This window comes from Moschus berezovskii, chromosome 18 (assembly GCF_049115385.1).
Source record: "Moschus berezovskii isolate FMDL1 chromosome 18, NW_MosBer_1.0, whole genome shotgun sequence".
Lineage (NCBI taxonomy): Eukaryota > Metazoa > Chordata > Mammalia > Artiodactyla > Moschidae > Moschus > Moschus berezovskii.
The window spans coordinates 35,961,549-35,977,740 of record NC_142477.1 but is presented as its reverse complement, the minus strand read 5'-3'; the positions used below and the strand labels follow the sequence as shown (position 1 = coordinate 35,977,740).

The following is a 16,192-nucleotide window of genomic DNA, read 5'->3' as shown; positions in this document are numbered from 1 at the left end:
AGTCGTGTCCGACTCTCCACGACCCCATGAATCACAGCACGCCAGGCCTCCCTGTCCATCACCAACTCCCGGAGTACACTCAAACCCATGTCCACAGAGTCGGTGATGCCATCCAGCCATCTCACTCTCAGTCGTCCCCTTCTCCTCCCGCCCCCAACCTTTCCCAGCATCAGAGTCTTTTCCAGTGGGTGCTATTTTACTGGGCACAGGAGTGAGAGGAGCTAACAGAAAGCCAGAAGAATGCTGTGCCACCAAGGCTAAAAAAAACAGGGATTCCAGAAAGAAATGGACAGAAGCAATAGGACAAGAACTAGAGCTGACCTCATATACCAGCCACAAGCCACATGCATGACTATTTACACTTCAATTAACCAAGATTAAATAAAATTAAAATTTCAGTTCCTCAGTCACACTGGCCACATTTTAAACGTACAATGGTCTTATGTGGCTCCTGTATGGGGCGACACAGAATAGCACATCACCAGCATCACAGAAGGTTCCACTGGCCAGCACTGCTTTAGAGGCATGTAAGTGTGGTCTGCGGTACGGCTGATGGCTTTGGCGGTGAGGGTATCAGTGGTGACCCAGCACTCTCAGAGGTGTGGTGGATCTATTGTCTTACTACTACAGTCATTCTGAACAAGGGATTAAGAAGAGATGAAAGAAGGCAGCTAATGAGAGGGTAGGCAGAGAAGGTGACTCTGGTAGATTTCTTAGGAATAAAGGAAAGTGAATTTGCTTTCTTTCTTTGGTTTGGTTTTAAACATTGTGGAGGTCCAAGCTTGCATTTGGGTTTCCCAACTGACACTAGTGGTAAAGAATCTGCCTGCCAATGAAGAAGACATGAGATGCAGGTTCGATCCCTGGGTCAAGAAGATCCCCTCAAGGAGGGCATGGCAACTGACTTCAGTATTCTTGTCTGGAGAAGTCTATGGACAGAGGAGCCTGGCGGGTCACAGTCCATGGGGTTCCAAAGAGTCAGACATGACTGAAGCAACTTAGCACAGCACACATGCATTCAGGCTTGCATTTCGAGTGAGAAGGGTACAGAGTATTTGTGAAAGAGGAAACAACTTGCTCAGCAGCAAGCCCTAGGCTCGGCAATCCTGCAGCCAGGGAGCTGGCTCAGGCCGGTGGTACCCACACTGGGATTCCCATGTCATCCTGTAGTTCTCCAAACTTACCAAAGATTCAGCACATAGTAAGCCTTTGGTAAATGTGGGCTGGGCGACAAGCTGAGACATCACAGACCACAGTCAAGAAACGACGCCTGGAGTACAACCAGGATGGCTGCGGAACACTGTGGCTCCAGGCCTCTGGCAGACATTCAAGTAAGAGAAAAGCATCAGCCTCCTTGCCTAAGCCACTCTCTCCAAACGTTACATGCTTGCCTTGATCTTTGCTGGTCCAGTTCCTCCCATCAGTGATAACAGAACCACTTACTGAGCAAAGCCATTGTGAACGGCTTTGCCTAGAGCATTTCATTACTTAATCCCCATAAATATATATATATATATACACACTCTATGAGAAATACTGAAGTATGATCCCCATGTTACAGATGAAGAAACTGAGACTTAAACTTGCCTGAAGTCACTTGGTCACAGAAAAGAAAGTGAAGTCACTTAGTCGTGTCCGACTCTTTGTGACCCTGTGGACAGTAGCCCGCCAGGCTCCTCTGTCCATGGGATTTTCCAGGCAAGAATACTGGAGTGGGTTGCCATTTCCTCCTCCTGGGGATCTTCCCAACCCAGGGATCAAACCCAGGTATCATGCACTGCTGGCAAACTCCTTACCGTCTGAGCCACCAGGGAAGCCAAGATTCAAACACAAGCCCAGCCTCCAAACACCAGTGCCATGCCTGCTCCTCCTCACTTAATCAAAGTTTAGGATGATCCAAGATTTAAAATTGCAAATGGGGGGGGGGGGGGCTTCCCTGGTGGCTCAGTGGTAAAGAATCTGCCCACCAATGCAGGAGACACAGGTTGGATGCCTTGTCTGGGAAGATCCCATGTGCCACAGATCAGCCAAGCCTATGTGCCACAACTCTTGACCTTGTGCTCTAGAACCTGGGAGCCACAACTACTGAGCCCACAAACCCTAGAGCCTGCGCTCCGCAACAAGAGAAACCATGGCAATGAGAAGCCCAAGCACTGCAACTCGGTACTTGCCTCTGCTTGCACAGTTAGAGAAAAGCCCACATAGCAATGAGACCAGCATAGCCAAAAATAAATTATTTTTAAAAATAAATAAAACTGCAAATTCAGTGGGAGAACAAAAATGCTTTAAAAAAAAAAAAGGAACAAAGGAAGAACAATTAGAAAAGGAAGTGTTTAAACATGGTTTAACAACCCCTGTACCAAGGTCACAGATACAAAGCCTTGTGCCAGGCCCTGTACCAAGGTCATCTCCCAAACAGACCAAGCCGCATAGGAACCGTTGCCCTGAGAACCCTGATCAAAACCAGCCAGCTCCCTGACTCCATACTAGGTAAACATACCCACCCTATAGCATCCTAACCAATCACCTCATGCCACCCTTCCAACAGTAATTTTCTTTGCCTTGAGGCTACAAAAATTGGCTAATAGCCCACAAAAGGTGTCAGCTTTTCCCGCTGTTCCAATAGTCAGCTCTCCCTCAAGAGCCACACAGACCACAGGACTATGTGAGAATTCTCTTTTCTCATTACTCCAAACTGACTAGAACATGCATGCACTCACGATCAGTTGCTCCGTCGTGGCTGACTCTTTGCAATCCCATGGACTAGCTCACCAGGCTCCACTGTCCATGGAATTTTTCAGGCAAAAATACTGGAGTGGATTGCCATTTCCTATTCCAGGGGATCTTCCCTACCCAGAGACTGAACCCATATCTCTTGCATCTCCCGCATTGGCAGGTGGATTCTTTACCGCTGCACCACCTGGGAACATATCACTTAAACAGCAAAACATAAAATCCAATTCCTCCCCAGTTTCTCTGTCATTATCCTACTGTTAGCGAGTCAAGTAATTTAAGTGCATTACCAGCCCTGGGATACTTCCATCCTCACCTTAACTAGTGCGCTCTGAGTTCTCAGGAAGTCAGGAGAAGTGCTACAACACAATAGAGCCCCAGACAGGATCACCCAAATGACTTTCCACCTAAACTTACATCCAGACAAGACAATGCCAGGAAATGGAAACGCCAAAAAGTGCTATCCAAAATTCTTCAGAGCTCTAGATTTTTTGAAAACCTATGCTTTCAATCTATTCTCCATCACTTGAATTCCTTATAATAAATTCAGAACTCCTATAACAATATAACTGGGGGCAGACCTGAGAATTTTTTTGAGTGCCCACCAAAACAATCAGATAATCAGTAAATACAGACACACTATCAATATGTTTCTTTAAAAAAAAATCTCAAAGGTTATTTAAAATAGAGCCTTTTACTAGCAGTGGTGTAGAGTTTCATGTGAAGAAGCACAGGGAGAGGAGGATGTTGGATAACTTTTCGTGAACATGTGTTGGTGGTGGTTTAGTCACTTCAGTCTTGTCCCACTCTTTGCAACTCCATGGACTATAGTCCACCAAGCTCCTCTGTCCATGGGATTCTCCAGGCAAGAATACTGGAGTGGGTTGCCGTTTCCTTCTCCAGGGGATCTTCCCAACCCAGGGATCAAACCTGTGTCTCCTAATTGGCAGGCAGATTATTTACCATTGTGCCACGCGGGAAACACTGATTCTTAGGATATAAAATCTCAGAGAAGGCCCTTTATGAGCAGCAGACTCCAGAGCCTTGGTTAGGTCACTGTACCTTCCATAAGATCCTGTTTGCTGCTTCTGCTCTGAGGAGGAAAGGTGCTTCAGGGACTGTGACAAACATGGAGAGTTGCCTCCTTACATCTATTGTCCCATGTCCCTTAGTAATAGATTCCTGAATTGATCTGGGGGTACCAGTGAAACCAGCTAAAAGCACACATTTCCTGCCTCCCCCTTTCAATGAGGGGTAGCAAATGATATGTAACCAAAAAATAATGAATGGGGCTTCCAGTGAACCCTTCAAACAGAATTGAGTCAACTGAAAGGATCTCTTTTTGCCTCTCATGCTCCCCTTCTGCCTTCCCTAGAATTAAGATATAATCCATGGAATTCTAGCCATGATTTCATCATCTTGAGGATGGATGCCATTCACTAGCACTGAGGTAGCCAAAAACCCGAAAAGGCTTAGATCCCTGATGACTTTATGGAACCATCATTCTGCCCTGGTTTGCCCACCTCTGGACTACTTACAAGTGAGAGCATAAATCTCTACATTTGTTTAAATTACTATAGTTAGGAGTCTTGGTTATTTGCATACAGATATAATTCCTAATGCACCCAGGTCCTTATGAGGTACTAGACAAAAGTTGATTAATCTGGTAACAGAAAAATGTATGGCCTAAATCAAGCTATAAAACTATACCACAGGAAAATGTACAGATGTATTTTTTCAAAATTATCATTTTTAAAGTACTATATGTAACTGTTGGTGTAAATTGAAATTAATAGTAAATATAACTAACATTTACTAAACACTCATCATGTTCCAAGAAGTTTTCTATGCATTTCACACACACCACATCATTTATTACTCTGCCTGATGCCATGAGATAAGCACTGTTATTATCATTAGAAGAAACTAAGGCTTGAGGATGAGGGCAGGGTGATATCAATTTGCCAAGAGCTGGTTTGTGGCACAGCCTCTCAGGCACATTGACAGCTGAGCTCAAAGCCTAAGCAACCAGGCTGTAAAAGGGGAAAGAAAGGCGATATAGTCAGAAACACCAAGGATAGCCTTTGAATGCTGGGGACACAGGTTCGAACCGTGTTTGGTGAACTAAAATCCCACATGCTGCAGAGCAACTAAGCCCTCAAGCGGTGACTTGAGAAGCCCAAGCACCACAACTAGAGAGAAGCTTCCACATGCCTCGACTAGAGAATGCCTGAGTACTGCAACAAGGACTCAGCGCAGCCAATGTTTTTTAATAAAAGATAACAATAATAAAGACTGTTTTTTAAAAAAGAAAGTAACACCAAGGATACTTTGTAGATTGTATCAGAGCTCCATGCAGTTAAATTTTCAAGCAGAAAAACTGAGCTAGTGAAAAAATAAGCTTTAAAAAGTTGTCCCTCGTGTTGATATATGGCAGAAACTGATACAATATTGTAAAGCAATTATTCTCCAATTAAAAATAAATTTAATTTTTTAAAAAGTTGTCCCAAAGAGAATGATATAGACGAGATGAGATCGGCCATGTATTGATAATTCCTGAAGCTAATTGATGGATTCATGGGGATTTATTACACTACTTCTTCCACTTTTGTGTACATTTTAAATTTTCCATATTAAAAAAAAGTTTAGAAAGTTGTCCCAAAGTCACCAACAGTAAGTTATATATATATGACTTCTCATTCACTGATATTACACAGTGAGAAGGACAAACACTACTTTTGTAGTATTCCAGCCAAAGATGTATAAATTAAACTTATTATGTGAAACATTTTACAAAATAACAGACTTATTCAAAGTGTTAGGTCATAAACAACAAAGAAAGATTGAAGAACTATCACAGATCAAGAAGACACAACTCAGTGGCCTGAATCCTGGAATAGAAAAAGAACCTTAGGAGGAAAAGTGGTAAATTTCAAAAAAGCCTATAGCTTAGTTCTTAGTATTGTACCATGTTAGTTTTCTTTTGATAAGTGTACTATGGTTATATAAATTGTTTAAACTAGAGAAATCTGAGCAAAAGGTATACATGAACTCTCTGTGTTATTTTTGCAAGTTCTCTGAACATCTGAAATTATTTCAAAAGTTTTTTTAATTGTCCAAAAATTACCTCTAAAAAGAAGTTAGGTCCAGAGACAAAGTTGAATTGTTTCCATCTTTCAAGGAATAGTCTTATGGTACACAAACTGTTCTAGAGCAGAAAAACAATGGAAAGTGTCCCAATTAATTTTATAAAGCTAATATTAACCTGATATTAAAATAGGGCTTCCTTGATAGCTCAGGTGGTAAAGAATCTGCTTGCAAGGCAGGAAACCCTGGTTCAATTCTTGGTTGGGAAGATCCGTTGGAGAAAGGATAGGCTACCCACTCCAGTATTCTTGGGCTTCCCTTGTGGCTCAGCTAGTAAGAATCTGCCTGCAATGTGGGAAACCTGGGTTCGATCCCTGGGTTGGAAAGATCCCCTGGATCTTCTGCCTGCAATATTGCCCTATTAAAATAGGGCAATACCACCTAAGTTTCCAGTCGTCATGTATGGATGTGAGAGTTGGACTATAATGAAAGCTGAGCACCAAAGAATTGATGCGTTTGAACTGTGGTGTTGGAGAAGACTCTTGAGAGTCCCTTGGACCACAAGCAGATGCAACCAGTTCATCCTAAAGGAGATCAGTCCTGAGTGTTCATTCGAAGGACTGATACTAAAGCTGAAACTCCAATACTTCGGCCACCTGATGCAAAGAGCTGACTCATTTGAAAAGACCCTGATGCTGGGAAAGATTGAGGGCAGGAGGAGAAGGGGATGACAGAGGATGAGATGGTTGGATGGCATCACCGACTCAATGGACATGGGTTTGGGTGGACTCCGGAAGTTGGTGATGAACAGGGAGGCCTGGCGTGCTGAGGTTTATGGGGTCACAAAGAGTCAGACACAACTGAGCAAATGAACTGAACTGAAATGACCTAAGGGCAAGAAAATTGTCCAATCTCACTCATGAGTGTAGATTCAAAAATCCTAAATAAAATGCTAAAAACTTACATCGGCAATACATCTAAAAAAAATGCAGACTATGTTTAATTTCAAGAATATTATAATGGCTCAATACTAGGAAATTTATTAACAGTACAGGTAAAATGTATTTGATAACATTCATCACTCACTTTCAATTTTTTAAAACCACACTTAATAAACCAAGGAGTATTTTAACATCTACTTCTAACAAGATACTAAAAATTAAGTACCACCATTGTTACACAAAATTATTCTGGAAGCTATTGTCAATGGAGTAAAAAATGAAAAAAAATATTCAACTATCAAAATGGACAGCTAGTTATTGCTATTATTTGAAAATGATTTTAAAAACTATTAGAACAGAAGGTTTAATATGTAGAATTCCTGTTTCTATGTAACAACTACAAAATGTAATAGGAAGAGGTCAGGATCATAACAACAATCAGAAAACATTAAATATCTAAGAATGAACTCAGCAAGAATGATGAGAAATTCAAATAAAGAAACCTGCAAGACTTTGCTATATACATAAAAATAAATTTTAATAAATAAAATAATTTAAAAGTTAGATGATGGAGAATTGACAGAGATGCAGGAAAACAGACATTCTATATGTTGTTGCAGAAGTGTAAATTGGCAAACCTTTTAAAGGGACAAGTTGGCAATATCCATCAAAATGTAAATGCATATAACATTTGACCCCGAAATTCTGCTTCTAGAAGCTCAGATTGCACACACACATACATATGAATGTCTGTATGTGTATGGGCTTTCCTGGTAGCTCAGTTGGTAGAGAATCCACATGCAATGCAGGAGACCCCAGTTCAATTTCGGGGTCGGGAAGATCCACTGGAGAAGGGATAGACTACCCACTCCAGTATTCTTGGGCTTCCCTGGTGACTCAGACAGTAAAGAATCTGCCTGCGATGCAGGAGACCTGAGTTCGATCTCTTGGTCAGGAAGATCCCCTGGAGGAGGGCATGGCAAACCACTCCAGTATTCTCACCTGAAGAATTCCCATGGACAGAGAAGCCTGGCGAGCTACAGTCCAAGGGCTTGCAAAGAGTTGAACACGACTGAGCGACCAAGCACAGGACAGCATGTGTATGCACAAATGCATCCCCACAGCAAGGCAGCTCAGTATAACATTGCTCTTATAATGAGAAACTGGAAACAACATAAATACCGAAAACTAAAAGACTGATTAAGATGCCATATTAGCATTATAAAATACTATGTAACTATACTATGGATAATGTGATCATTTTATTGAAAAATATTTTCCATAAATACATATTTTTAATGAAACAGACAAGAAGTACACCTTAATATTATCAGTGTACTTTTATCTGGATAGTAGAGTTGCAGTCACTTATTTTCTTCCCTGTGCTTTTCTACATTTCTCAAAATTTCTGTAATACTCATGTATTGTAATGAGCAGGAAAAAGTAATGCAAGCTTTATCCAGAGATGAAAGGAATTCCAGTACCTAATTTTTTGTGTACTTGCATTCTCACGCACTGTCTCCAAATTCTATGCTTGCAGTAGCCAACTTGCTAAACTCAGTAAATTTTTTTCATTTGTCACAAGTTTCTACCACTATTTCAATGAATTCAAAATTGTATTCAATAATGTAGTTACATTCTGATCTTGGGCCAAGAAGCAAAACTGACACTCTGCTTATATAAAGAGAGGGGAAAGGACAATAATGAGAGCAAGGAGAGAAAAACTGGGTGTTTATCCTGCAAGCCACAAGTCTTCAGTTTTATCCATTACAGGGAAAAAAATTACTTTTGCTTCAACAACTTTTCTTTATCCCCATGAGAAGTGTGATTTATTACATTCATTCACAACGATCTATTGCTTAAGTAATTTGAATGCAGAGTGCCAAAGAATAGCAAGGAGACATAAGAAAGCCTTCCTCGGTGATCAATGCAAAGAAATTAAGGAAAACAATAGAATGGGAAAGACTAGAGATCTCTGCAAGAAAATGAGAGATAGGAAGGGAACATTTCATGCAAAGATAGGAAAAAAAAAGGACAGAAATGATAGGGACCTAACAGAAGCAGAAGATACTAAGAAGAGGTGGCAAGAATACATAGAAGAACTATACAAAAAAGATTGTTATGACCCAGATAATCATGATGGTGTGATCACTCACCTAGAGCCAGACATCCTGGAATGCAAAGTCAAGTGGGCCTTAGGAAGCATCGTTACAAACAAGGCTAGTGGAGCTGATGGAATTCCAGTTGAGCTATTTTAAATCCTAAAAGATGATGCTGTGAAAGTGCTGCACTCAATATGCCAGCAAATTTGGAAAACTCAGCAGTGGCCACAGGACTGGAAAAGATTAGTTGTCATTCCAATCCCAAAGAAAGGAAATGCCAAAGAATGTTCAAACTACCGCACAATTGCACTCATCTCACATGCTAGCAAGTAATGCTCAAAATTCTCCAAGCCAGGTTTCAACAGTACATGAACTGTGAACTTCCAGATGTTCAAGCTGAATTTAGAAAAGGCAAAGGAACCAGAGATCAAATTGTCAACATCCACTGGATCATAGGAAAAGCAAAAGAGTTCCAGAAAAACATCTACCTCTGCTTTACTGACTATGCCAAAGCCTTTGACTGTGTGGATCACCACAAACTGTGGAAAATTCTTCAAGAGATGGGAATACCAGACCACCCGACCTGCATCCTGAGAAATCTGCACTCAGGTCAAGAAGCAACAGCTAGAACTGGACATGGAACAACAGACTGATTCCAAATTGGGCAAGGAGTACGTCAAAGCTGTATATTGTCACCCTGTTTATTTAACTTATATGCAGAGTACATCATGAGAAATGCTGGGCTGGATGAGCACAAGCTGGAATCAAGATTGCTGGGAGAAATATCAATAACATAAGATATGCTGATGACACCACCCTTATGGCAAAAAGTGAAGAGGAACTAAAGAGCCTCTTGATGAAATTGAAAGAGGAGAGTGAAAAAGCTGGCTTAAAACACAACATTCAGAAAACTATGATCATGGGATCTGGCCCATCACTTCATGGCAAATAGATGGGGAAATAATGGAAACAGTGACAGACTTTACTGTTTTGGGCTCCAAAATCACTGCAGATGGTGACTGCAGCCATGAAATGAAAAGACACTTGCTCCTTGGAAGAAAAGTTATGACCAAACTAGACAGCATATGAAAAAGCAGAAAAATTACTTTGCCAACAAAGGTCCATCTAATCAAAGCTATGGTTTTTCCAGTAGTCATGTATGAATGTGAAAGTTGGACTATAAAGAAAGCTGAGTACCAAAGAATTGATGCTTTTGAACTGTGGTGTTGGAGGAGACTCTTGAGAATCCTTTCAACTGCAAGGAGATCAAACCAGTCCATCCTAAAGGAAATCAGTCCTGAATATTCATTGGAAGGACTGATGCTGATGAAGCTGAAGCTCCAATACTTTGGCCACATGATGCGAAGAACTGACTCATTTGAAAAGACCCTGATGCTGGAGAAGATTGAATGCAGGAGGAGAAGGGGATAACAAAGGATGAGATGGTTGAATAGCATCACCGACTCAATGGACACAAGTTTGAGTGAACTCCGGGAGTTGGTGATGGACCGGGAGGCCTGGTGTGCTGCAGTCCATGGGGTCGCAAAGAGTCAGACAGGACTGAGCGACTGACCTGAACTGATTGCTTAAGTAAGCCAGTATACCAAAGCAGGAAACTGAGGCACATGCTTTAAGGTTTAGATCCCATCTAACTATACCTCGACTGCAATAGCAGGGAAGTGGAGCTCCAGGTAAATATGCCATTTGTGATATACGCACTGACAGTTTCCCTGGAACTGCCAGTGTGTGGTACCTGAGGAAATGCTCCACAGCCTTACACACTGTTGACTTCAGAGAGAATCCTAACCGCACTTGGGAGGAAATGTTGTGTACCTGTGATCTTGATGACTTAAACACCCTCCATCACAGGTACCTTGGGAACTTCTCCAGACCCATTTTAAGGAATTAAATGCTTTGGATCATATCTGTTAGTGGCTCCTGAACATTTTATAAGAGAAATTTAAGAGAGAGTAACCTGACCTGCCTCTTGAGAAACCTATATGCAGGTCAGGAAGCAACAGTTAGAACTGGACATGGAACAACAGACTGGTTCCAAATAGGAACAGGAGTACGTCAAGGCTGTATATTGTCACCCTACTTATTTAACTTATTTGCAGAGTACATCATGAGAAATGCTGGGCTGGAAGAAGCACAAGCTGGAATCAAGATTGCCAGGAGAAATATCAATAACCTCAGATATGCAGATGACACCACCCTTATGGCAGAAAGTGAAGAGGAACTCAAAAGCCTCTTAATGAAAGTGAAAGAGGAGAGTGAAAAAGTTGGCTTCAAGCTCAACATTCAGAAAACTAAGATCATGGCATCTGGTCCCATCACTTCATGGGAAATATATGGGGAAACAGTGGAAACAGTGTCAGACTTTATTTTTTGGGGCTCCAAAATCACTGCAGATGGTGACTGCAACCATGAAATTAAAAGACGCTTACTCCTTGGAAGGAAAGTTATGACCAACCTAGATAGCATATTAAAAAGCAGAGACATTACTTTGCCAACAAAGGTCCGTCTAGTCAAGGCTATGGTTTTTCCAGTGGTCATGTATGGATGTGAGAGTTGGACTGTGAAGAAAGCTGAACTGTGGTGTTGGAGAAGACTCTTGAGAGTCCCTTGGACTGCAAGGAGATCCAACCAGTCCATTCTAAAGGAGATCAGTCCTGGGTGTTCATTGGAAGGACTGATGCTAAAGCTGAAACTCCAATACTTTGGCCACCTCATGCGACGAGTTGACTCACTGGAAAAGACTCTGATGCTGGGAAGGATTGGGGGTGGGAGGAGACGGGGACGACAGAGAATGAGATGGCTGGATGGCATCACCAACTCGATGGACATGAGTTTGAGTGAACTCCGGGAGTTGGTGATGGACAAGGAGGCCTGGCGTGCTGTGATTCATGGGGTCGCGGAGAGTCGGACACGACTGAGGGACTGAACTGAACTGAATCTGGAAGGGAAGCTGGCGTGCTGCAGTCCATGGGGCCGCAAAGAGCCAGACGAGACTTAGTGAATGAACAACAACAATGGTCTGGAAGGAGGAGGGCTCAGGAGCAGCAACTTCCAAAATATTTTACCTCAGTTTACAGAAATGGTCATTTTATTTCTTGTTTCACATTATGGTTCATTACAAACATATATGTAACATGCATAAATATATCCACAGAAACATGCAATCACATTACTTGCAAGCTTTATGAAACCATACGTATGCTATGTGTGACACACTCTGACATGTTCTATTATGTTGATGTGTTAGTCTATTCCATGCTTCTGAAAATTCCATCCATCTTGATAAAAGTATTCCAACAGTCCACCATGGTAGCAACCCAAAGTTGAAAATGCACTGGGGAGGAATCTTCAGGGCCTGGATTTATGATCGTTTAGTCCCATAACCTCACAGGTGGTGATATCTTTCTGTTCTGAATTCTCAGTGGAGAAAAGCTTGAGAACTTAGGAGGAGTGGGAGTATTCAGAATCACACATTTCCAAAATCCTATCTATGGAAAGGAAATCAACCCTGAATACTCACTGGAAGGACTGATGCTGAAGCTGAAGCTCCAGTCACTTGGCCACCTAATGCAAAGACCCAACTCATCAGAAAAGACCCTGATGTTGGGGGAGATTGAAGGCAGGAGGAGAAGGGGGCAACAGAGGATGAGATGGCTGGATGGCTTCACGGACTCAATGGACATGCGTTTGAGCAAGCTCCGGGAGATAGTGAAGGACAGGGAAGCCTGGCGTGCTGCAGTCCGTGGGGTCGCAAAGAGTCTGACACGACTGAGCAACTCCACAACAACATGTATGGAAATCGTATCGACTGAAATGAGTTATTGGCCCTGTCTCCCAACCCCTTCTTGACAGCCTAGCAGCAGCAGGGGAAGCCGGAGGCAGTTACCGTAGAAGGAGCTGTTGAAGAGCTCAATGTTGAAGAAGGCGTAGTCCCCGCTGGTCATTCCGTGCCTGTGCGCCGCCAGCATGATCCCCCGGATGGTGTCACTACTCGCACACATGATCACCACTGTGGGGAGGAAAAACAGACGCATGAAATGGCCCTGCACAGAGGCCAGCATCTGACGTGGACCAGGGCGCTGCTAAGGTCCTACAGAATCCTCGCAAATTACCCATGAGTTACAAAGGGCAGAAGGGTCACTTGGCAGTGGAGAAAGCTATCTGTCACTTCCACAACCAGGTGATGCCAATGGTACCCACCACGTGAACAGACTCATGAGCCCCCTGCTGCAACACAGCAGGGGCCCCAAACCTCAAAACTGGCCACCTCAATCTAATCAGAAGGAAGCAGCTGCAAACCCAATATGGGGGACAGTGACTAGAAGAGTGAGCCTACACCCTTTAAAATGTTCACTTTCATGAAAAACAAAAACGGCCTGAGAAAACGTTCTAGACTAGCAGAGACAGGGAAACAGAAAGCTGAATGCACTGTGTGATCCTGGGCCTTAAAAATAATAAAAGTTTTTCTATAAAGGGCATTGTTGAGACAACTGGAGAAATTTGAATAAGGTCTATAAACTGGATAATAGTATTATATTTGTGTTAATGTTCTTGCTTTTCATAATTCTACTGTGGTCCTATGAGTGAATGTTCTTGTTCTTGGGAAGTGCATACTTTAATTTTTAGGGGTACAAGAGCATGATAACTGTACTTACTCTCAAATAGTTCATTAAAAGATAGCAATATTTGTGCATATATATGTACATGAGTATATATTTGGAAGGGGTGGGGAGGGAAGGGAGAGATTTGGAATGACAAAGCACAGTGGCAGAACATTTACCACTAGTGAAAATCTGTGTGAAGGCAAGACAGAGGTGCTTTATACTTTCCTACATCCTTTCCAAAAACACAAGATTATTTCAAAATAAATCTTTTTAAAATACTTCAAGTAAATTCCCAGATTGGCCCAATATAAGAGAGTGAGACATGTCAACTGCTTTTTATACCTTCCCACTCCAGTATTCTTGCCTGGAGAATCCCAGGGACAGAGGAGCCTAGTGGGCTGCCATCTATGGGGTCGCACAGAGTCGGACACGACTGAAGTGACTAAGCAGCAGCAGCAGAGTGGTGTTAGTGGTAAAGAACCTGCCTGCCAATGCAGGAGACATAAGAGACACAGGTTCGATCCCTGGATCTGGAAGATCCCCTGGAGGAGGGTATGGCAATCCACTCCAATATTCTTGCCTGAGAATCCCATGGACAGAGGAACCTGGTGGGCTACAGTGCATGGGGTGGCAAAGAGTCGGCTACGACTGAAGAAACTTTAGCACAGCATAGCATAGTAAATACATTTTCCTCAGAAAACAACCTGAAGGGTTTTCATCTGGCAAATCAGAGGATGCAGCAGGTGGCACAGGCGTTCTGATGTCTGAATGGAGAACGCTGTATTAAAGCCGTCTCAACACGTAGAGGAAATAGTTACCAAGATTCCAGGTCCCTTCCCACACGCTCTCGGTTCACATCCACACCGTCAGAGCCGAGAGGCTTTAAGCAGCTGCAGAATACTGTTCCCTGTCACGTAACAACTACAATGAACAAAAGGGGAGAGAGACCTGGCCTTCACCCACTTATTTGGATCACTGTCGATGGCCCCTGACCCCCATGACAGCACCCGCTGTGCTCTTCTGCACACACAGAGGAAAGGAGAGGCCTGGGTGCCATAACCGCATTATCACCACACGCGCCAGCCCTGTGCCGTGTGTATGTTCTTTGTAAAAGCACGGGTGAGGAATGATGCAGAACAAACTTCAGGCTGTGCCAAAGCCGCCTTGGCAACCTGCGCCGAGGGCCAGGCGCTTGCTGACATTTCGTTTACTGCACAGGTTAATTCAGAGTGTTAGGTCATGACTCTGACATTTCTTACGACATAACAGCTCAGGGTACAGGCTGCAAGCTCTGCAGAGCAAGTTTTTAAAATCCTACCAAACTTCTTAAGATGTCTAACTGCAGGAGTAAGTGCTGTTTGTGCCTGGAAATATAGTTATATATCTAGAATAAATAGTCGAATTCCAAGATGTATCAATAATGAAGTTTTTGAAGAAATTTCTCATTACTCATTGTGACCTAAATGTTTGTTCTGCTCTGATTTGATTCTAGTCCCTTAAATGATAAGAGCCTATGCATGTGTGCGAGCTAAGTCACCTCAATCAAGCCTGACTCTTTGTGACCACCATGGACAGTAGCCCACCAGGCTCCTCTGTCCAGGGGATTCTCCAGGCAAGAATACCGGAGTGGGTTGCTGTGCGCTCCTTCAGGGGATCTTCCCAACCCAGGAATCGAACCCACTTCTCTTAGCCTCCTTCATTGGCATGCAGGTTCTTTACCCTAGCACCACCTGGGAAGACAAAAGAGCCGAGGTGTCCCACAAAACAGCCTGAACTAAGGCTGGACAAGCAGATCCCAAGAGGCTCCAGGAAGCTCTGGCTGACTGTCCAACTGCAGCCATCATCATTTTTCTATCAACTGATCATAGTCAAGAGTCTACTTCTAAATCACTTCCCATAAACAGAACCGGACTCTGTTAGCATACAAAGTGTAGAGTCAGTGTTTGGAGAGAAGAATTCTAATAACCTAACTTAGATATTTTTAGCTAATCTGAAATGAAGATTAATTTCAATGAGGACCAAAATAGTCACAAATATGTTTGTGTCAATATAGACCTGGAGGTGCCAATTAAGGAGCCAAATTATAAGCAGCAGGATGTTAGTAAGGATACAAGAAGGATGAGGAGGGTCAGCTGGAGGGTCCAGGCATCCAAAGGCATCAGGCCTTGATAACCTGAAGCATCCGTCGGAGAGCTACACCTGGCTCAGGTCCGAACAGTCTGTGTCCTCAGGCCGGAGCACATGCTTCCCCAAGCCCTAGATGGGCCGTGCCCTACACTGGCCTGTCACTTCTTTTCTATTTTTACAGCCCTGGCCCATCTCCTTCTCTCTTTCCCCATCACCACCAAGACCAACCCCCTCCAATGGGCACATTCTTTCTTTAAATGTCAGTACCTGCTTAAACTGAGCAAGAGTGACCTGGAGCAGCACTGGGCCTATCTAAACAGACTGGAATTATTTTAGATCTCAGCCGTTTCATGACAAATGAAACGGACATGTGGACAAATGGAGTCCAGCTCTCAAAAGGAAATCCTAACCCCCAACTTCGTGGGCGAGGTACTGTTTTCCTCCCGTAAAAGAAAACCCATAGTGCACACTGTCACCCAGTTTAAGCTGGAGCAAACACTTAAAAGCATTGGCCGAGCAGTCAGAACGCAGAGTCCTTCTAGATTTGTGGGATGCTCCCCAATCTGTCATGGCTTTTTCA

At 43.0% G+C, this 16,192-nt stretch overlaps 1 protein-coding gene across 2 annotated transcripts in view; it reads right to left on the bottom strand.

The window, feature by feature from the left end:
- NPR3 (natriuretic peptide receptor 3) overlaps positions 1-16,192 on the bottom strand; it is a 76,946-nt gene that overhangs the window by 54,272 nt on the left and 6,482 nt on the right. For both annotated transcript variants that reach the window (XM_055422213.2, XM_055422212.2), the window contains exon 2: positions 12,768-12,890. In XM_055422213.2, the coding sequence (XP_055278188.1) occupies positions 12,768-12,890 (123 nt within the window). The remainder of the gene's footprint in view (positions 1-12,767; positions 12,891-16,192) is intronic.